We start from the raw sequence: 23,530 nt of genomic DNA on the forward strand, positions 1-23,530 counted from the left end.
CTCCAATAATAGTTGTATTCACTCAGCGTCAGCTATGTTGTCGGTATCATAGCAACTGTGTTTGGACGATCGACATGTCAAGTAAGTACAGAATAGCCTTTCTGACATATTTTCAACAAAGTGGAAATGCAGGGTGTTTTTAATATCAACCTAAAAACGCTCGAAATCTGAATGCAAATTTAAACAGTTGAAGTTTAATTTGGATTTGTTAGAATGAATGAAGAGTATTCGCGAAGAAATGCATTTCGTTTGTTTTGAGAATCGTTAGTGACGTCATCATGTGACGTAATAAGGCGCAAATATTTGGGGATACCCACAGCCATGATATGTTACTCTAAGGGAAATGGATAAATAGTGAGATTACATATTGAACATTTTATCTGGTCATGTTTTATGTGTGGGGTTATACATATAACTAATAATTATTAAGAACATTAATTAATGCATTATTATTATTATTTTCTTTTTTGCACCACCAGTGACACAGCATGTCTGACGATCAACTGATAGAGACAGACACGACCCAGCTCATATTCTCCGGTCTCCAACAAGATGACGACTGGGAGAGTGACCACGAGGTGCCGCTGCCCAGGCTCCTCTCTCCTGAGGCCCAGTCCATCTCCAACATACTGGAGAACTGCATCAGTCAAATAGAGATCGCAGCATCTCTGCCTGCCGTCCATAAGTCAGAACACCCGTCTGCTGAGGTACGTGATGAGCTCACAAGGGCTCTTGAGGTCCATCAGATATTAACCGAAAAGCTGGAAAAATCTAATGGTCTCAATGAGGAGCCAGGTGGACCACCAGAAAAAGAACTTGCAAAAAGGAGAAGGAGGGCTCAGCTTGAGAGGGACTTCAAGTACTCTGTCAGGGATCTGCTAAGGTTGTTCCGAACCCACCCTGATGCCATTTTGGGGTTTAAGCCAGACGTGGACATGGAATTAGGAGATGCTGAGCACACGCTCAGCTTAGGGTTAAAGCAATTTCATGGACACATGATAGTCAGGTTGCAGACCAGCCCGGAAGAGGAAATACTGCTAGCCGTCGAGACGGTGTCACCTGACACGGATATGATCGTCAAATTGGAAGAAACAGCTGCAGCCATCATCCAAAAAGATGCGGAGGTAAGCAGTTATAAACACATTTTCAAAGCAAGAGATCTCCAACGGAGGTGGCGACTTGTCCAGGATGTACCCTGCCTTCCGCTTGGAAGGAACTGGGATAGGCTCCAGCCAGAACATAAGAAGACAAAGCAGGATCCCCACATTACCACATTTTCACATCCATCCATCCATCCATCCATTTTCTACCGCTTATCCCTCTCGGGGTCTTGGGGGGTGCTGGAGCCTATCTCAGCTGCATTCGGGCGGAAGGCGGGGTACACCCTAGACAAGTTGCCACCTCATTGCAGGGCCAACACAGATAGACAACATTCACACTCCCGTTCACACACTAGGGTCAATTTAGTGTTGCCAATCAGCCTATCACATCTTATCTTAACAATATTTACTCTCCCTTTCTTGCAAGTGTGTGCCATATCATCATCATTATTTATCATATGTTACATGATCTTGTTCTATTGTCATTTTTATCCTTTGATATTTTACTTATTGAGCTCTTATTGTCTTAAATTATGGGTTGAAGCACACATTTAAATCTTCCTGGCACTATCAACTATTTAAAGGGGACCTATTGCGCAAAACCAACTTTTCTTACCTACTTGTACATGTTTTTGTGTATTTGGGATCCCAATAAGTCCAGAAATTTTTAAATCAAACCATGGAGGCATTGCGGAGATATTTATAAAATATTCTTTCCTTCCGTCATACTTTGCTACACGAGCCGTTTGGAATTTGCTCTGACTCGTGACGTTTTCTGACCTGTGACATCTGCGAATACCTCCATATAAGGTAGAGATTTACCCGAAGACCTTTGAGCGTTTGACATTGTAGTCCATGGGTCCCCAAACTTTTGGACTCGGGTGCCACAACATTGGGTTGAAAGAATTTGGCTGAGGGCCTGTCTATCTATTTTTGTGTTCATACCTACTGTATATGTGTATATAATATAATATATAATATGTGTGTGTGTGTGTGTGTGTGTGTGTGTGTGTGTGTGTGTGTGTGTGTGTGTGTGTGTGTGTGTGTGTGTTTGTGCATATATGTATATATATATATATATATATATATATATATATATATATATATATATATATATATATATATGCATAGGGTTACGGTTATATAACTGTGTGTGTACATACACTAGATTGCCAAAAGTATTTGCCCACCTGCCTTGACTCACATATGAACTTGAAGTGCCATCCCATTCCTAACCCATAAGGTTCAATATGATGTCGGTCGACCTTTTGCAGCTATTACAGCTTCAACTCTTCTGGGAAGGCTGTCCTCAAGGTTGCGGAGTGTGTTTATAAGAATTTTCCACCATTCTTCCAAAAGCGCATTAGTGAGGTCACACACTGATGTTGGTCGAGAAGGCTTGGCTCTCAGTCTCAGTTCTAATTCATCCCAAAGGTGTTTTATCGGGTTCAGGTCAGGACTCTGTGCAGGCCAGTCAAGTTCATCCACATCAGACTCTGTCATCCATGTCTTTATGGACCTTGCTTTGTGCACTGATGCACAGTCATGTTGGAAGAGGAAGGGGCCCGCGCCAAACCGTTCAATCAATTCAATCAATCAATCAATCAATCAATCAATCAATCAATCAATCAATCAATCACAAGGTTCCCACAAGGTTGGGAGCATGGAATTGTCCAAAATGTTTTGGTATCCTGGAGCATTCAAAGTTCATTTCACTGGAACTAAGGGGCCAAGCCCAACTCCTGAAAAACAACCCCACACCATAATTCCTCCTCCACCAAATTTCACACTCGGCACAATGCAGTCCAAAATGTACCGTTCTCCTGGCAACCTCCAAACCCAGCTGCTCGGCCATGGAAACCCATTCTATTAAGCTCTCTGCGTACTGTACGTGGGCTAATTGGAAGGTCACATGAAGTTTGGAGCTCTGTAGCAACTGACTGTGCAGAAAGTCGGCAACCTCTTTGCACTATGCGCTTCAGCATCTACTGACCCCTCTCTGTCAGTTTACGTGGCCTACCATTTCGTGGCTGAGTTGCTGTTGTTCCCAAACTCTTCCATTTTCCTGTAATAAAGCCGACAGTTGACTTTGGAATATTTAGGAGCGAGGAAATTTCACGACTGGATTTGTTGCACAGGTGGCATCTAAGACAGTTCTACGCTGGAAACCACTGAGCTCCTAAGAGCGGCCCATTCTTTCACAAATGTTTGTAGAAACAGTCTCCATGCCTAAGTGCTTGATTTTCACCAAAGAACCACCATTACATGTAATGTAGACCACAAGGAAGTGTTTTAAATGTAGAAAAAATAGTTCCCCTTTATTAGGTTCCTGCTATGTGAAGCACTTTGGGCTGTATAATGTTAGTTAAGGGGTTGTTACCATTGTACTTTAAGTGGTACAAATTAATTAGGTACAACAATGGACCTGTACTGAAGGGTACAGAAATGTCTCTCAAAAATGTACAACCTAAGCAACAAGCATTGTAACCTTTTAGGTACACGCTGGTACCTCCTATTTTTGAGAAACTGTTCATAAATCCCTCCACCTTGACAGAGGCTGAAGATAAACAAGCATAATGTTGTCAACACTATCCGTCAGTGAGTAATGTGTTATTTTGGAATGGCCCAGCCAGAGCCCAGGCCTAAATGCAATTACATATGTACCCGCAGTGTTGCTGTGCTGGGATTGGTTTGGAATTGGAATATCATGTATTATTATTGTGATATTGTGTGTTATTTTGTTGGACTGATTTGTATTCTGTGTGATTTTTGTAAATAAAATAGAGAAAAGAAAAAAAACCTGTGAGGGCTTCGTACAATTAAACAAAAGTAGAATCTTTTTCTGCAGTTAATGCAGTTTTTGCATGACTGTGTTCAAAGCGTCACTTTTTTAACAGCATATGAATTTTATGGTTGTCTCATTTTTATTTTATTTTTTACGTCAGACAGCGGTGGTGTGTGGACTTTTTATATCCATTGTTCATTCATCCCAACATTAAAGATAGCAATATAAAAAAAATAAGATCATGTCTGACCTCTCCCCAATGCTTTAGATTTCCAAGAAGACAGATGACCTCAGCATTTTGGAGCGCCGGCTTCAGGAGAGCCAGACGAAAGAAGTGGACTGGTGGCTTGTTGCAGACAAACAGTGTCAGTCCCTCATTAAGACTTCGCAGGTGAAGCAGGCCAGCTTCCAGCAGGAAATAGACAAACTTAACATTCGCCTCCACACGATGACGCTGAAATACAGAGAGGGCGAGAAAGTACTACAAGAGGTGCATTCACTTGGTTAATGAGAGTTTACATCATTTATTTAGATGGGCTTGTTGGTGGGGTTTTTTTTAAACGTTTTCCTCTTTGGCAGATAAACGAGAATGTGGAGATGGAAATGGAATACTTGATCCAAAAGTTTGATGATGAAATAGAAGAGCACCAGGTACAAACTTTAAATACTCATTGTTTATGTCTTGTAACACATGTATTAGTTCGCACACTTACAATTGAGAACCAATATTAATCACAAGATTGCTCTCGATTAATCACGATTGATATTTTTACATACAGTAGTACCTCAACTTACGAACTAAATTGGTCCTGTGACGGAGCTTTTAACTAAAATCACTTGTGTCTCGAATCAATCTCTAATTGAAATGAGTTGAAATCAATTTAAATGGTGCTAGGCCCCCCAAAATAGCACAGTTTTAACATTTAACATGCACTTAAAAAAAACAAAAAAAACCCGTACAGATAAGAAATATTGTATAAAACAATACAATAGAATGTACTTCTAACAACTACAGTAGTTTAATGAAGTAATGTAAAAATAATGTACAGCATTTACCTTGGAGAGTGAACTTCTACTATGGCTCCTTCTAGTAGAAGTTGTGTGGATCGATACTGGAATATATCGATACTGCAGATACCAGATATTTATGTTCTAAAATCAATGCTCAAATCAAAATATCGATATTTTAGTTCAGGAGTGTCCAAACTTTTTCCACCAAGGGGCCGCATCCTGAAAAGTCAAAGTATTAAAGTCATATTGATATATTTTTTAATAATAATACAAAAAAAAAAAGCTAATAACAGATATTGTGTCAGTTTTGTATTTTAGGTGACTAAGTATATTATCATTAATAGTTAGAACCCTTCAGATTTTTCTCATTACATACTGATTGTTTTGCTCTTTTTTTCCTAACATTTTTACTTGTGTTTTATTCCCATGTAATAGTATAATAATAATAATAATAATAATAATATATAATAATAACTACAATTATAATAATATGATTGTGTAACACCATAACTTAATGTGTTAAAAAATCTGCCTGTACGAAAATACCAATGTTCCGTTACATATGTAAGTGTTTATTATTGTTATTGCAATTGTCAAATTACTTCATAAGTTAGTATTTAATTTTTTTATTAACTAACTAACTAAACTTTGTTTATATTTAAAGTATATTTATTTTTTTATTTTGAGAGCTTCTAATATTTTAAGTCTGGGGTGTCAAAACATTCTCCACCAAGGGCCGCTTACTGAAAATGAAAGGTCAAGTATGGGGAGGCCATTTTGATATTTTTTTTTATTTAAAAACATTCTAAAAACAGATATATATAATCTAATGTGACTAGGTTTATTATTATTATTATTATTATTAATTATTAGTTTAAAAATGTCAGCTTGTTCTCATCACATTACAATTTTTTGCTCTTTTTAGCATTTTTCTGTATTTTTTTTTTTCCAGATTGAAATGTTATTTGAAAAGACTTAAATTTTAACATTTTTAGTAGACACATTAGCTATCTTTGCACAAAGTATCGATATTGGATTGGTATTGGATCGGAAAGAAAAATCAGTGGTATCACACACCACTACTTCTAGCTGCTTCTCCGTCAAACACACCATCAGCAGCTTTTCCAACTTTTCATGTATAAATGTCTGCCGTTTAGATATTATTTTAACATTCGAGGCTCGTGTTACACTAATTCTGCATCGGTATGGTGCAGACTAGCAATGATACACTCGTACTGCTCCGCCAAATCATGTTTTGGATTATTTATTTGTTAATTCAATGCACTTCTTCTCAGCACTGTCCTTCACACTCTCTTTCTTCCTTCCTATGGTTGGAAAACATAGTTATGTCCATCTCTATCTACAGTATAAGATTATAACACTAGATGTTTTGGGCGGATCTTACGGGGTCCACTGTGACATTTGCTACGCCAACTAATAGCGGGAATGCTTGTAATGCAAATTTCTGCTTGCAACTTCAAAAATAACAATTAAGAGAGTCTCTCGACTATAGTCGAGAGACTCTCTAATCTCAAAATACTCATAAATCAGGGCACTCTTACAGTAGGGAAGGGATTTATATGGCCCCGTTCTTGGGTGGATCTCACGTTAGAGGAAGTTGGGGGTTAATCATTTTGCAATGCAGTCTGCTGAAAATCATCATGGAATACGCCACTCTACGAAGCAACTGAGGCTGTGGTCAAAGTTAGGATTGCCAAAACACATTTTAAGATACTCAACACTCTACTGCCATCTGGCAGCTAAAGTTGATAGTTCACCCCCCCCACACACAATTTGTCACATTTCACGTGTCAGGTAGACCGCGGTGAATGAGGCCATTTCATTGTACCTGTTCCGTCATGGTTTTTTTTTTTGGAGAGGACTATCTTGGTGTTTAGTGTCTTCCATATTGACTTACTTGGTCGTGCAGCCTGTCACTACCTGATCAAACGCACATTTGCGCACAAGTCAACATTTTTCGTCAGATTAGTAATCATGTATTATTTTGCTAGTCCTAGTGTTTACTTGGGCTTCACGGTGGAAGAGGGGTTAGTGCATCTGCCTCACAATACGAAGGTCCTGAGTAGTCTTGGGTTCAATCCCGGGCTCGGGATCTTTCTGTGTGGAGTTTGCATGTCCTCCCCGTGACTGCGTGGGTTCCCTCCGGGTACTCCGGCTTCCTCCCACTTCCAAAGACATGCACCTGGGGATAGGTTGATTGGCAACACTAAATTGGCCCTAGTGTGTGGATGTGAGTGTGAATGTTGTCTGTCTATCTGTGTTGGCCCTGTGATGAGGTGGCGACTTGTCCAGGGTGTACCCCGCCTTCCGCCCGATTGTAGCTGAGATAGGCTCCAGCGCCCCCCGCGACCCCAAAGGGAATAAGCGGTAGAAAATGGATGGATGGATAGTGTTTACTTCCCAGTAACAGACATAGATAGAAGCTTGGCTATAGTGAATATGTCACTCTGTCTTCTTACTACAATAACTGCATTTTAACCATTGCGATTCTCTAAAATGATGAATGAATTGTTGAAATATAAACTTTAAAATGGTAAGTGACCGTCTTTCTCTTTATCTCCCAGGCTGAGCTGGAGTTATGTCAGATTGATGTTGAGAGGGAAGAAGGAGAATGCAACAGACTGGAGAAGCCCTATGCTGACCTAGAGAAGGAGTACAACCGCATCATGGAGAAGCGGCGGTTGGCGGAAGAGAAAAGAGTTACCGAGTTGAAGCTCAAAGTCACTCTTTATTGCCAGTCCTGGTGGAGGGGCTACTGTACCCGCCGGGAGTTGGCTCTTAATCCCATGAAGCCGAACAAGAAGGGCAAAAAGAAGGGCAAGGGGAAGGGCAAGGGGAAGAAGAAAAAGAAGTAGTCCCAAAATAAAATGACAACAATACTGTGTGAGCAGCATCAGGTTTGTAGTATGGGATACATGCATTAATGGATGTTTGATTATTACTAATCAATGTCGATGGGGCACAGGCGACTGATATGTTGGGTATACCAGCTGCTGCTTTGTGACCACAAGATGGCGATATCGTACTGCTGAATATTCAATGAGAGGCGGTCACTGATTAACTTTCATAAGGGTTTTAAATACCCTTATTTTTTTAATAAAGCAGATTAAAAAAAAATCTAAATGGCGTAGATCTGTATTTTGATTATGTATTTGTTAAGTGCAGAATTCTGAAGATTTATCATAGATGTTGCACACACTGAGCCCCTCAGTGCTGTAGTGGTCAAACTCACTTTCAAATGTTGATAAATTATAATCCAAAATTTACATTTTGAACGAGTTAACCTTTTGTATTATTATTATTATTATTAATGAGTTATGATCATGATGTATAATAGTATTTGCAAAAGTGGTCTAACTCACTTGCCATTGCTTTTTATTTGAAATACAATTCATAAAACAAAACAAAACAATAGAGAGTGAGTTTAGCCACAATAGCACTGAGGGTCTTAATTACTGTGAAAAAGTATAATCATGCATGGATTAAGCAACTATTTATTTCGCTGCTTATTTATCTAAACTGGGGGGGTTTTCGGAGGAGCGGTTCACAATTCCATAATCTCTGCAGAAGAAGATTATGTATTTGTGAGACAAAGAGAAGATTATTGTGAGAAGCTCGCATCTCTGGAAAATTATCCAAAAAATACATCTAAGTTAAGATGTGTTATCTGATTTGCTATTATGCCATTTCTTTTAATCCCAAAAAATAGGCAAAGGAAAACATATAACAATGATAGATGAAAGAAAATAAGGATGTATAAGTTGTGTAGAACCAACAATACATTTATTGTATAATAAAAAAACATGTTTATATTCTACATAGCAACCAGCAAGTTATGGAAGCAGAATTGTCTCACTTATATATATCAATATGATATTAATACATATGCATATATTAATAAATATACAAATACAAATGTGATATACAAATAAATAAATAATTTGTATAAATAAATGCATATTTGTAAATATATTTTTGAGATTTGAAAATATATACAAATACAATTTATAAATATAAAAATGATACAAATACAAATGTGACATACAAATAAGTCAAGAATTTGTATAAATAAACGTGTATTTGTAAATACATTTTTGAGATTTGAATATAAATATGCTTGATTTTGTATTTGTATTTGTATTGAATTTGCATATGTGGATGGCTGTTTTGCTTTTGTGTCGATGAGACATTTCTACCACAAACCAGATGCACAAATAAATGTGACCTACACACTCCCCTTAGCAACCAGCAGAGGGCACTGCAGCCAGAGCGGTCTGGGTCACAGAGCATTATATGCATTATATGCAAAATGCCCGGAGTTCTCTGCACAAAAACAATCCATGTCTTTACAGAGAGAACGCACAACGAGCCTGAGCTAGCTAACGTTAGCGTTCTATTAGCTAATGCTAATTTATCCAGTTAATCTGGAAGACCGTGCTAGCTGCTTATTTTATTGTATCAATGCCGTTTAATGACCTTGTCCCGATGTAGATACTGATCTCTTATCAGTGCAAAGTGTGGCTGGTTGTTCAGGGGAATTTGTAGGTCACATTTTATTTTTGCATCTGGTTTGTGGTAGAAATGTCTCATAGACACAAAAGCAAAAAAGCGATCCACAAATGCAAATTCAATACAAATACAAGATCAAGCATATTTATATTCAAATCTCAAAAATATATTTACAAATACACGTTTATTTATACAAATTCTTGATTTATTTGTATGTCACATTTTTATGTTTATACATTTTATTTGTATATATTGTCAAATCTCAAAAATATATTTATACAAATTATTTTTTTGCATATCAGATTTGTATTTGTATATTTATTAATATATGCATATGTATTAATATAATATCGATATGTATAAGTTGATATAAGTGAGACAATTCTACTTCCATACAAGTACACTGTTTTCACTTTATATTGGAAAACCTATGGAGGCACAATAACTTAGATGTAATGTCAAAATAAAATACAGTCACAATAATGTTTTCATAAAGTTACAGTGTTATGTTCTGTGTTGTTGCTATGTGTGGTACTTTGGTGTAATTTCACAATGTCTTTGTGGTCCTGGATGAACATCTTGATCTACAAAAAAAAGACAGAACAGCTGTGAAATGTGTTTAGAGCAGATCTTTCTCAGTGCTCGTTGTCAAAGTGCAAACCTTGTCCAGTTGTGTCTCAGTGTCACCCAGAGCCACACCTTTTTCTCCCTCCACGTCGCCGCCTGTCGACTCATAGAGGTTGAGCGTCGCCATCTTGATCAAGCCCAGCAGGAGCGTTTCCTTGGCTGCTGTGTCCTGGATATGTTTCCACATTGTCTCCTGTGAGAGGAGAACAGAAGGAGATGACAATCCTCACAATAAAAAAACAAAACACTTTGTCCAGTGAGGATTAGATTTGATACCCAGTGTTCCACTTCAGGTTGGGCCCTCTCCAGTTTGCGATGAAGCTGTGACAGCTGGTTGCTGTTGTGCAGAAGCATCAAGTGATGCTGGCTGTTAAAAGCTAGCAGGGTTTTCCTCTGGTGGTCCACCTGCTCCTCGTCTTGCCTCTGCTTCTCACAGAGCTGTTCTCGGATGCGGAGAAGACTCTCCAGCTGACCTGCGAGAGATGCCTCGTCTTCAAACTGTAACACAAATACAATTACATTTATTACTAGTTACCTTAAACATGTCAGCGAGTCCCATAATGTCTTTAGCCCAGTGTTGTGAAAGTATGGGAAAAATACCTAGATCAGTGGTTCTTAACCTGGGTTCGATTGAACCCTAGGGGTTCGGTGAGTCGGCCTCAGGGGTTCGGCGGAGCCTACGCCGCAGAAGACAAGACACACCTGACTAATCGTGTAAATAAAAACTTCTCCCTATCGACGTCTTATGGATACCCCCAAATAATGTTCCCTCTAATTTTCCATATGCGTGAGCAAACGTAAAAACTCCTAGAGCATTCAGTGGAGCACATGTGAGCGACGTCAGACGTGCACATGCACTGTGGCCACACCTGCAGCACACCTATCCCAAACCTGACTAAATAACAAGTTAAATGTTTTATTATTATAATCAAATGACAGCAGTAATTTCCATGAGATTATTTTGTAATATAAGTGTTTTGGCACACTTACAATGACAATTACAAAAAATATTGTTTTTCATGAGCTGTGCACTAGTATTGTATGTCTGGGTGGGGGTCCTGCTTTGGAAATAATTTGTACCCCTTTCAGATATTGCATTTAGTTCCCACTAAAACATTCACACGTTGCACAATGAGATGTAAACATGGGATCATGTGTACATTCCTGTAACTTTCTGTTTGTAAAATATATCTTTATTAGTATTTCTTTAATATAGTAACACAATTTCATGATTATTATTTATAAACTAAGATTAAATTAAGAAAAAAACATTTTATTTTTCACTAGAGAAGGGTTCGATGAATGCGCGTATGAAACTGGTGGGGTTCGGTACCTCCAACAAGGTTAAGAACCACTGACCTAGATTGTATCATAACTGTGTTTATTCATCTGTAAAGCAAAGCCTTTACTTAAACACTGCTCTCCCCATTTTTGTTTATTAAAATGGATGGATGGATATTGTGATGTGTCATTGGGTTTTATAAAAGGTGTTATACTGTCTACATATTTTTTATTATTGTAAAATGTCAAATGTGTTTTCCAAAGACGACTTTGCATCTTAAAAGGACTCACCAGAGAAAATTTGTTGAAATTCCAACATTTAATACAGTGAGAATTTTTTTTCGATAACAGCTAATTGTTATGCTTGAAGTTGCAAACAATAATTTGCATTACAAGCCTCCCCGCCATTAGTTGGCATTGCAAATATCACAGTGAACCCTGTAAGATTCACCCAAAAGATCATGTCTTTCTCTCTGGCATTAGTCTATAATGAGAAATGGACATATCTTTGTTGTCTAACCATTGGAAGGAATTAAATAACTAAATCATCAATAATGTGACTTGGCAAAGCAATTTGAGCGTATCACTGCTGATCAGCACCATACTGAAGCAGAATGAGTCTAACACCAGCCAAGAATGTTGAAATAATACCAAATCGGTGAACATTTATCCAGGAAAATATGGAAAAGCTTTGACAGAGAAGCAGTTGGAGGGAGATAACGTAGAAGTCCAATCTCCAAGGGAAATGCTGTACATTATTATTACATTTGTCATGGTTGCGCATAATTGCTGGTGGCGTGACACCAAGATACATACTGTAGATAGTAGACGAAGTGCAGAAAAGAAAGTATCTTAAAAGGGGAATTGCTCATTTTTGGAATTTTGTCTATCACTCAAAATCCCTATGGAAGACAAGAACACATAGGTTTTTCTTTTTTTATGCATTCTAAATTGATAATACGACAAGTAGGAGGTGGCTAACAATGCAGCTAATGGGAGTTCTCTATTGCGTCCATAAAACCCTCTAAATAACCATTAAAAAAACGGTAATAATACTATAATTTACGTCTCGTGACCTGATGATTAACTAAGTATCAGTGACATTGTTATATTATAAGCGCTAACGCAGCCAAATTACTTTTAGTGGCACCATAATCACAGAGCGCTAACGAGGTTATGCAGCTACAGTGTTGACATATTGAGCCGGGGTCCGGTGAGCTGCTACATTGCCTCTGAGCTGGTGAAAGTTAATTCTAGCTCATGCCCCCAATTTGAATAGTAGAAGGTTGTGGCCCTACATTGAGAAGTTGGTCAACTTTGACATTAAACTTAGATATGGAGATGGCGAGAAAGACACAAAAAAACACTCGTTTGCGGCCACCTTTCTTTTTTTATATCTCCGGGTGTATTATGATTACTTCTTCATCTAAACAGGAAGATATAAACATCCCATCAGTCAGCAATCATCAGTGAGAGCAGACATTGTACAGTAAGTATTTTGAAAATTATGTTCATAGTTTGTATTTCTTGTTCATCACTTAGCAATACTGCTGCATGATGCTTAGTGTTTCACTAAAGTTGGATCTGATTAGCAAACGGCTTCTAAAACTTGTAGATCATCCTCCATATATTTAGGCTAAAACAAGTAAATATTACATGTTATTATAAATGTGCCTGTTACTAAATGACATACATATTTACAGAGTGTATATAAAATATTTGCTTTTTTTTTTTTGAGTGCTTTATAGGCTGAACAGAGCGAATCCCTTTGGCTCCATTGTCAGATGACCTTTGCTAACGTTTATTAGAATGCATAAAACCCCCCAATTATTAACGACTCTGATTCTTTGATCATCATCATTGTGTGAAGTTTGACATCATAACTCTGTTGTTTTGTCAACTGGCCAGGTACTTTTAACAGTGTGTGAATGGCAGGAAAAAAAGCTGTTCGGCACCCACCTGTTATATAATATAAAACAACATATCTTTTTCAGACAGTTTTCTTAGAGAAAAAATAGTATCTGGTATCCGGGTCAGTATTGTAATAGTACTTTGTCACACACAGTTTCAGAAATTCGTATGTGCTTTCACAATTTACTACATGCTGTAGAAGAACATATACAGTATTATTGTGCAGTATATGTTGTCAGGGTATACACCAGGGCTGTCAAACGTACGGCCCACAAACAGGTTTAATCTACACCACAAGATCAGTGTGCTAAATATAAAAATAAGCTGCATTTGTTTTTAATGAAATACATTGCTGTTTTAAATAAACTGCTGTTTTAAATGTGTCCACTGGATGTCGCAATAGCAATTCAAGTGTAACCCACATCACACATAACATTGTTTAAAGATAAGAGCCTTCTGGATTGGCTGCTACTACTCCAATCAGCGCAGGCGCAAGCAATCAGCTGCTCCTTTTGTGGCTGGCAGCAGACGGCGGCAGTATCGACGCACAATACCTTCTTTTATTGTAAATTATCCATTCAACGGATAAAATAACGAAACGGTAAGATGCAAAGACTTGAGTCTACTTGACCATCATCTTTGTAATAAGAGTTCCATGCAGCGCTTGCAATTGGTCGAATGCACGATGTGCACCCTGAACTCCATTGGAAAAATGTGTGTTTCTACATTTATTGTTTGTTCTATTCTATTTCATGCTTAAATCTACTGTGTTAACATTGGTATGTAGTTATGTTACCTTAATTTCGGCGGCTTTAGTGTCATTTTGACGATTGTTTTGATTATATTATAATTGTAATATTTGAATGATCGATAAATGAATGTGTTTTGGCAGTTGCGGATTTCACCAATGCGGCGCTTTGAGGAAACACCCGGTTGCTTTTCAAAACACGTTTTAATGGTGAACTGCCAACAAGAGAATCCTAAACAGGAAGTGCTCTATGTTTAATTGCTTTGTAAATACATTGAGACAAAGTCTAAGTTCATTGCGTTCTTCATGGTGTTTTTGAAACCGCACTGATTTTTTCCTCAGAATTTTCAACTAACTTGAAGTGTTTTGCCAATATAATTATTTGTGATGTGTACATTTTTAGAATGTGCTTGTTTCATTTTTGGCCAAAGTAGGACAAAGAAAACAATCTGAAATTGTCCTTATTTTTAAGTTTTAATGCCATGATTTTACCAGCCCACCTCGCATGGGAATAGCATACATATTACTGAACATTATGCAAAATACTTCAACTTTGGATCCAAAGCACTGAGGAAATGATAAGAGAGCTAAAATGTTAATCAGAATCAAAGTAATGTACATACAGTATGTACTTATGCGCTACGGTGTTAGCATACTGCACATACGTTTGTACAGTACAGTATACCAAATGTTCCTGTACGGCACATTTATTTAAGCATCTTTTTATTGCCTTACCTGTGTTATTTTCACCACCTGCTTCATGAAGTTCTTATACACAGTGTCTCTGTGCATGTGATGCAGGAGCTGCTGTTTCCTGTGCTGCAGGTGGGCATACTCCTCCTGTAGCATCTTTACCTCAGTCTCTTTCTCACTTGCTTCTTTCCTCTCCTTCTCAGCTTTCTTCATGTTTTCATCAGCATCTTGCTCCTTCACAAAGGGAGATGTTGACTTTAGGGGGTTCAGTGCTCCAACACAAAAAATATAGGATTATGGGACTGTATGAAAGATTTGTGTGTATTGTGAACTAAAACCTTATTCTGACACAAAGTCACTCAAGGCTAGAGCTTTTTTTTTTTCTAAATGCATACTTCATATGTCCATGCATCATTGTAGCTCCTTTACATCACTTTATGAAGAATCAATAAAGAACGCTAAATTTTGACACACAAATACAGATAGAGTAAGTGTGAAGTTGGATTTCATTCCATGTAAAAAAGGATAAATGTATCTACAACACTTGAGTATTGATTTTTATTTTTTTAATGTTTTTTGGGTTAGTCCCATGATTTCTTGCATTCTATGATATTGATGATCACAGCAGAGACACAGAATGCTCATGTTTTTAAGCGCCGTCAGAGCACCACTAAAATGTTTGAAACCAATGTGTGCATTTTAAATGTACAGCACATAATAAGTTATAATTTCCTGAGTAAACTTTGTACTCAACTTGTTTAAAAACTACAGCGTTAAGCTGTTGTATACCTTTGGAAAGGTATTAAAGCTTGACAGTAGATCTTTGGCCTTCTTTGCTTCCTTGAGCAGCTCCACTTCACGCATTTGCAAACTCTCCAACTTCTATAACACCACAAACAAAAACATTTTTTTATTAATATTAAATCATCACTGTTTCAAGTAAAAAACAAATGGTGAAACACAATGCATTACACATATATACATATAGTATAGGAGGATAATATTCATTTAGGGCAGTGCTTCTCAATGATTTTATGTTATGCCCCGCCCCCCACACACAATAGAACGAAGAAAACAAAAAGCTGCGCACTGCAAAACGTGCTCATTGTAGCCATTAATCCTGACTTCCTCATTTTAATAAAAAAAATCAGCAAAACCTGTTTTAATCATTTTTGTTTTGCAGGTTTTATATATTGTGCTCCTGAGTAAAGTTGGTCATCAATTTAAATTTATTTAATCTTTTTTTGAAAATGAAAAATGCTGCGAATAATGCCAAAAACACACTCAAGTTCCCAGAACAAAAATAAAGCTTGCCAGGCTACCAGGGGAGCCAGACCTGAAAATGTCCAACTTTAAAGACATGAGCGGGACGGAAGAATTAAAAGCAAATTTTTTCTTCATGTTTATGCTAAACACATAATATCTTACAATTTCAAATAGAGCAATCTATGACCTTGTTCACACTGCAGGTCAATTGCGATTTTTTGTGGACTTCTCGCCCACATGCTCTTCAGAGCAAACATCGAAGCAAAGGTCATACAAACTGCGAGAGCCAAAATGCTTGCCCTCTTCCTTCTTTATCTTCTAAATACAATAATTTGTCAGAAAAAGTTGACTTTGATTGAACAAAATCCTTGGAATTTCCACAAATTCTGCAGGACTGAGACCAACTAGAATTGAAGCCATTTTTACTTCCGTAAACACTGCAGCACGTGTGACGCCATGACGTCATGTCTACACGCGGGTCAGATTGCGTTTACATTAGACATCGCATTATTTTGTAACGTGAATGATAAAAAGATCGGAAGTGACAAAAAAAATCACAATTAGACATCCTACCCTGCAGTGTGAACGTAGTCAATGTTAGCATAGGTCTGGCTCCACTTTTGTTCTGTAACTTGCAGCATTTATTATGTTTGCACATGATACAAATGTACTGTATATTGTTCAGGAGAAGACTTGAAGGAAGTGTTGAGGATAATAGAGGTTGAGTTGCTTCAGCTAAAAAAAATGGTTTGATATTAATAGGTTATCAATAAATTATAAGAAAACTACATTTATGGTGTTTAGTGGTGCAAAGACAAATTGTGGAGCAAAATCAAAATTAAATCAAGTGGAAATTGATAGAGTATATTAAACTAAGGTCTTGGGAATAATAATTGATCATAAATTATGTTGGAAACCGCAGATTGAATATATAAAGGGAAAAATATCCAAATTCATTGCTATTCTTTATAAAGTAAGACATATGCTGAATAAGAAATGTATGCATATATATATCCATCCATCCATCCATTCTCTACCGCTTATTTCCCTCAGGGTCGCGGGGGGCGCTGGAGCCTATCTCAGCTACAATATATATATATATATATATATATATATATATATATATATATATATATATATATATATATATATATATATATATATATATATATATATATATATATATATATATATATATATATATATATATATATATATATATATATATTATTCTTTCATTTTTTCATATCTTACATATTGTGTTTAAGTTTATGGAAATGCCTATAAAACAAACATAGACCCAATAATTAAACTTAAAAAAAGGGTCATTAGAATAATACACAAAGCGTGCTACTATGAACCTACCAATCCATACAGTTTTTAAAAACAATGGAAATTGTGTTTCGAGTAAAGAACAACAGCCTTCCAGCTTGTATTTATATCTTATTTAAATTAAGAGAAGAAAACTATAATTTACAAGGGATATTGATTTTTGAAATATGTAAAGTAAGAACAAATATAAAATACAAATGTATTTCAGTTTTAGGCATACTTGCCAACCTTGAGACCTTCGATTTCGGGAGATTGGGGGGGGGGGGGGGGGGGGGGGGTGGTTGAGGTGGGCGGGGTTTGGTGGTAGCGGAGGGGGAGGGGCGTGGGGGGAGGGGTGTATATTGTAGCCCGGAAGAGTTAGGGATGCAATCCAGGCAATCTCATTTTCAGTGAATGTATAGGATAGGCAAATATAAGCCTTGGCTTCAGCCTATTCCTTTTTCGGTCATTCTTTTTCTTTTTGTGTGTGTATGTGTATGATTGTTAATATGTATAATCTGTGCTGTTAAATTGATCACACAAAATGGTTGATTATATGACTGAAATAAACTAATTTCATTCATTTCTCTCATGCAGTTGTGTTTTGCTGTAGGTTTGTGTGTGTTTTTGACATTTACAGTATTTTTCTTTCGCATTCATTTTTTGATCTTACAGCATTTTTCATCTGTCTGTTTGCTTTCAGTTTTGGATCATTTCTGTGACTTATCATAAATGTGTCTATCACTTTTAAATTAAAAAAAGTACGTATGACAATCCAAACATTTTGTAGACCTAACCAATGTGTTGTTTTTAAAATATTTGGTATATCAACCATATGATTTTATACAGTACATACATGAATGCAGCTGAGATAGGCTCCAGCAACCCCCGCGACCTCGAAAGGGACAAGCGGTAGAAAATGGATGAATGAATACATGAAACTGGGCTTTTAAAAAATAATTTAAAACGTTTTTTTTTTTTTTAATTGCAATTAATAGCTGTGTGAATTTTTTTTTATATCATCACAAATATATATATATATATATATATATATATATATATATATATATATATATATATATATATATATATATATATATATATATCATAATATTTCCTTGCCTGTTTCCGCTCCTGTAGTATCCCCACTAGATGTTGTTGCTCCTGTCGGTCCTTCATGACATCAACGAGAGTGTCATTCCTGTCACGGAACTTCATGGCTGCCATCATACACTCGAACACATAACAAGGACGCCATTAATGAACACTGATAGATAGTTCACACGGCTTCGTGTAAAAACGAACTGTGAAATGTTCTCCTCGGGGAGTTTCAGAGTTGATTCATTAAGTCAAATACTCACGCAGTGTTCAAGTTTTAAGGCAGACTCTTGTTAATAATTCCAATCGTTTTTTTGGTTACTTTTCGAAGTCGTTGATTGAGCTCTTTCCGGTGGTTGCTATGGTAACACGACCACAACTTGTGAAGAGTCACGCGCGAACTTCAAGAAGGACGCTTTTTCAGGTAAACACTTTAAGAATGTACAATTATTTTATTATTATTTTTGAATAATGTAACTTTTTGTAAACCTTAGTCTCGTGCACACACAAACACAACGACACTTCCGCATTATCCGCCAATCACCTTTCAGGCACGGTACGTTCATGAACATGGGAACTCTGAAAAATCAATATTAACATTGATTGATTGATTGATTGAGACTTTTATTAGTAGGTTGCACAGTGAAGTACATATTCCGTACAATTGACCACTAAATGGTAACACCCGAATAAGTTTTTCAACTTGTTTAAGTCGGGGTCCATTGATTCATAATACAGATATATACTATCAGATATATACTATCACCATAATATAGTCATCAAACAAGATAATCATCGGGGTATATACATTTGAATTATTTACATTATTTACAATCCGGGGTGTGGGATGTAGAGGGGGGGGGGGGGGGGGGGGGGGGGGGGTTAGGTTTGGTTGTTATCATCACTTCAGTCATCAACAATTGAGAACAGAGAAATGGACATTGAAATAGTGTAGGTCGACACTTGGTAGGATATGTACAGCAAGTAGTGGACATAGAGAGAGAGAGAGAGAGAGAGAGAGAGAAAGAGAGAGAGAGAGATCAGAAAGCATAACATAAGGTATCTACATTTGATTATTTACATTTGATTATTAATAATCCGGGGAGGGTGTTAGTTTAGGGTTGAAGTTGCCTGGAGGTGTACTTTTATTGCGGTTTTGAAGGAGGATAGAGATGCCCTTTCTTTTACACCTGTTGGGAGCACATTCCACATTGTCCGGAAATCTGTTTATTTTTTATGTAATGTCCTCTGCAGTGGACAACAGTGCCTGGTGCCAACTTCTTTCATCCATCACCTTTTCTAGAGTTTTGATGTGAGGATCAGAACCTTTCAAAACAAATAATAAACACATCAAACAGACATAGTTTACAATGTGAAGCTGTTTATAGTTTTATAAAAATGTTCATTTATAACGATTTACACAAACAAAACATTGAATTCCCTGTTGCTTGAACTTATATTTTCTGACTTGTTTGGCATTTTATAAATGTTATGCCACCCTTTTTTGTGATTTAAGTAATGTTTTTCCCGGCATTAATATATTTTATTGTGATTATCATAATATCATAATTTTTATGAAAAAGGGGTATAAGTCCTATATAAATCCTATATAAGTTAAATCAGCACTTAAAACACATTTTTCTAGCTGAGCTACAATTTTACAGACTTTTATAGTGCTGTTTATATTTTATATTCAGTTGTATTTGATTTTAACAGCTATTTTTGTTTTGTTTTTATTCCTGCCATTTTTTTCCTTTATTTTATTTTTTTTAATCAATTTATTGTTTGATCTTTGTCATTTTTACTTAACTTGTACAGCACTTTGGGGCAGCTTGAGCTGTTAATTTTAAATGTGCTTTTTAAATAAGCCTTGACCTCATGTCATCAATCTCTGCGCTGCATTAAATACAAAATACACAAGAAACAAAAACAGCACCATTTGGTGAGTGACTGTCCCCCTTGAGATGCCAATAAGTCTCAGTTCCGCAATTTTGAACCACCTGAATGTGATCAATGAAAAGCTGCGGTGGACCCTAATGCTAAGTGACGAGTAGTCGTATAATTGACAGGTGTTATATGTCACTTGAAGCACCCGAGTCCCACTTAATGATGTCACACCTTTGCGCTGGTGTTCCCACAGCACGCTACTGCACTTATTCACAACAAAAACACTTTGCCATAGTGTCACACGTTAAGCTATGAGACAATAGATACACCTGCATCTAACCAAACAATCAACACAATTGTCTGTCTTATGACAAAATTAGACTCAATATAGTGAATGAGCAATACATTTTTGCCTATACTGTGTATGAAAATCTGTTATCGTCACCTCCAAGGGAGTGTATGAGACTCTGAGACTGTGACATACGAGACAAGGTGTCAGAGGCAGGTTGCACTATCTCGCATAATGGAATTGTTATGTGCTGTTATTTTTGCATAATAATTACTAGGTGAGGCAGGACAGAAGTGACATGGAAGAACCAGGATAATGCATCTGCAGATTTAAATATGTCTTATGCACACACACACACTAAATGCACTGTGAAACAATGAGATATGCTTGACCAAAGAGCAATGAAGAGGAAAAACAAAAACACACTGAGATGCCTCTGTATCTATATTTGATGAATGGATAGCTTATTGCTTACACACACACACACACACACACACACACACACGCACACACACACACACCCACACACACACACACACACACACACACACACACACACACACACACACACACACACACACACACACACACACAGCGTGTACTTTATTAATACTAATGGAAGGGAATGCTATTATAATAAAAGCATGTTGTGTGAAGTGATGGGCCAAGTGTGATGCTGAGGAGATGGAGAAATCACACCCTTGTTAGTATCAGAGGACCTTTTTTAACTGCTGAAGTGGAAGCAGAGAAGAAAGAAGATGAGATGTCAGAATGTGCGTAGCTTGACACAGCTGACATTTAGCCCCCGTTTTTTGCAAAACAAAATGACTTGAAGGAAGCTACTTTGCAGATGTCAGCTGTTGAAGTGAGTGGCATGTCTAGTAAAATTATCTTTGCTGACAGGAAATCAAAACAAATTAACATACGGTTTTACCTCAGTTTACAATTGGTTCTGTGATGGAGCTCTTAACTCAAAACACTTGTATCGCAAATCCACGTCTCCCACTGAAATTAAATGAAATCAATTTGATTGGTGCTCGCTCTCCACAAAGACAGCACAATTTTAACATGTAACATGCTTTTAAAAAAAAACCCAGATAATATTGTATAAAAACAATGCAAAATAATGTACTACTAACCGCTACAGTAGTTTTATGAAGTAATAAAATGTGTAAGGTGTACCCCGCCTTCCTCCTGAATGCAACTGAGATAGGCTCCAGGGACAAGCAGTAGAAAATGGATGAATGGAAATAATAATGTACATATAATTTACCTTGGAGAGGACTTCTCCGGTAGCTCCTTATAGCTGCTTTCCTTTTTGTAAATAGTTGCTCAAAATATGTCAAATATAAGGTAAAATGATATGGTAAAATTATCATGAAACAATATGATTAATTTATGTGTGGTAGAATAGACGAAATATATGTAATGTGTAAGTTTCACTTTTGCATCACATTGCACATAACTGTGGTGCGTTCAAAGACCCTCGATTAAAGTTAGGAAAAGAGGTGTCACTAGGTTTTAAAGACAAGGGGAGAGTTAACACCCAGGAGATGCACACATAATCATATAATAATGATAATAATGATGTATTGTTATAATTCATATTATACACTGATGATAATACTATAAGAATCAGCTAAACTGTACTTTACACTCTGAACTCTAAAATCATATTGACAAGTTCAGTTATAGGATTATTTATTTATTACTCTCTATATTGAATTTGTTGTTGTTGCTTTTTTGTAGAGAAAAACCCTGACTTAAAAAATAAGGGGGCTTTACAGGTGAAACTAAAACAAATTGAATAATGCACAAAAGTGCATTAATTTCAGCAATTAAACTTCAAATATGAAACTAATATGTGATAATATGTGATGAATATTTACATGCAAAGTCAGATCTGTCTATCCTTCATTTGTTATCATTTTGATGATCATTGCCTTACAGTTTTTGAAAAGTTTTTAAGGTTTTCATAAACAGTAAGCCACAATCATTAACATTATATCAAAATAAGCCTTGAAATTTCTCAAGTTGCTTGTTATGAGCCGAAGTCATATATCATGACATCGTAACATTTACCTCTGCATCACAAGACAACAACAGCAGAGGAAACACACGATTCAATTTGGCATTGGAGAAAGTAGTGGCTACACACGTATGCTGTACATTATGTAAACAGGCAATAGAAGGCGTTCTCCCCGCCGCACTGTGTCGACATTTACTTCTCAGATTTATCAGAACAGAATGTCTTTTTGCGCCCAGTAGGCGAGGGCACAACATGCTCGTTGATTTCATCAGTTACTCATTATTGATGCTTTCATTTAATTCCAATCATGGCAAAATAGACACAGGAGCACTGATGTGGGATGATGTCATCAAAATTCAACGCACTGATTGGTCTGATGGATTTGTCTGGTTGTACCAGAAAAAAAGCTGGACACTTTTCAGTTTCTGAAGTGAAATGGAATATTAAAAAGTGAAATGTGAAGGATAAGTCTTGTCAATTGATGTATTATTATTAATCCAAATCATTGTATTCTCATGGCTTACAATTGGACTGTTTGGTTTATCTTTGGCCTTGTTTACACCACAGGTCAATTCAGATTTTTTTTGCCCAAATGTGACCTGTATCAGATTTTGTTATGCCAGTGTGAACAGTGCTATTCCAAATTTTTCATATCCCACCCAGGCCTCTTTTGTATGTGGCTATAAATGGGATATATATATATATACAGGTAAAAGCCAGTAAATTTGAATATTTTGAAAAACTTGATTTATTTCAGTAATTGCATTCAAAAGGTGTAACTTGTACATTATATTTATTCATTGCACACAGACTGATGCATTCAAATGTTTATTTCATTTAATTTTGATGATTTGAAGTGGCAACAAATGAAAATCCAAAATTCCGTGTGTCACAAAATTAGAATATTACTTAAGGCTAATACAAAAAAGGGATTTTTAGAAATGTTGGCCAACTGAAAAGTATG

General features: G+C 36.7%; 2 protein-coding genes across 4 annotated transcripts; one reads left to right on the forward strand and one right to left on the reverse strand.

Annotated features, from left to right (window-relative positions):
* The first annotated feature begins 48 nt into the window (after window positions 1-48).
* iqcd (IQ motif containing D) lies at window positions 49-8,034 on the forward strand. 2 transcript variants are annotated; one of them, XM_061985809.1, is made up of 5 exons: window positions 49-81; window positions 480-1,124; window positions 4,154-4,375; window positions 4,465-4,536; window positions 7,482-8,034. In XM_061985809.1, exons 2-5 carry the CDS (start codon window positions 489-491, stop codon window positions 7,770-7,772), a joined length of 1,221 nt encoding a protein of 406 aa, XP_061841793.1. In that variant the 5' UTR covers window positions 49-81; window positions 480-488; the 3' UTR covers window positions 7,773-8,034. The 2 variants fall into 2 exon arrangements, with proteins under 2 accessions (XP_061841793.1, XP_061841792.1); XM_061985808.1 differs by lacking the exon at window positions 49-81 and having other exon boundaries at window positions 340-1,124.
* A 738-nt stretch (window positions 8,035-8,772) lies between these two features.
* cfap73 (cilia and flagella associated protein 73) lies at window positions 8,773-18,830 on the reverse strand. 2 transcript variants are annotated; one of them, XM_061985810.2, is made up of 7 exons: window positions 18,625-18,828; window positions 18,386-18,496; window positions 15,476-15,568; window positions 14,729-14,920; window positions 10,330-10,551; window positions 10,088-10,246; window positions 8,773-10,010 (listed from the first exon to the last, which is right to left on the reverse strand). In XM_061985810.2, the coding sequence occupies exons 2-7, from the start codon at window positions 18,491-18,493 to the stop codon at window positions 9,915-9,917; spliced, it is 870 nt and encodes a 289-aa protein (XP_061841794.1). In that variant the 5' UTR covers window positions 18,494-18,496; window positions 18,625-18,828; the 3' UTR covers window positions 8,773-9,914. The 2 variants fall into 2 exon arrangements, with proteins under 2 accessions (XP_061841794.1, XP_061841796.1); XM_061985812.1 differs by having other exon boundaries at window positions 18,386-18,830.
* Between the last annotated feature and the right edge of the window lie 4,700 nt (window positions 18,831-23,530).

The sequence above is a fragment of the Nerophis lumbriciformis genome, linkage group LG12 (genome assembly GCF_033978685.3).
Source record: "Nerophis lumbriciformis linkage group LG12, RoL_Nlum_v2.1, whole genome shotgun sequence".
In the NCBI taxonomy this organism is placed as follows: Eukaryota; Metazoa; Chordata; class Actinopteri; order Syngnathiformes; family Syngnathidae; genus Nerophis; species Nerophis lumbriciformis.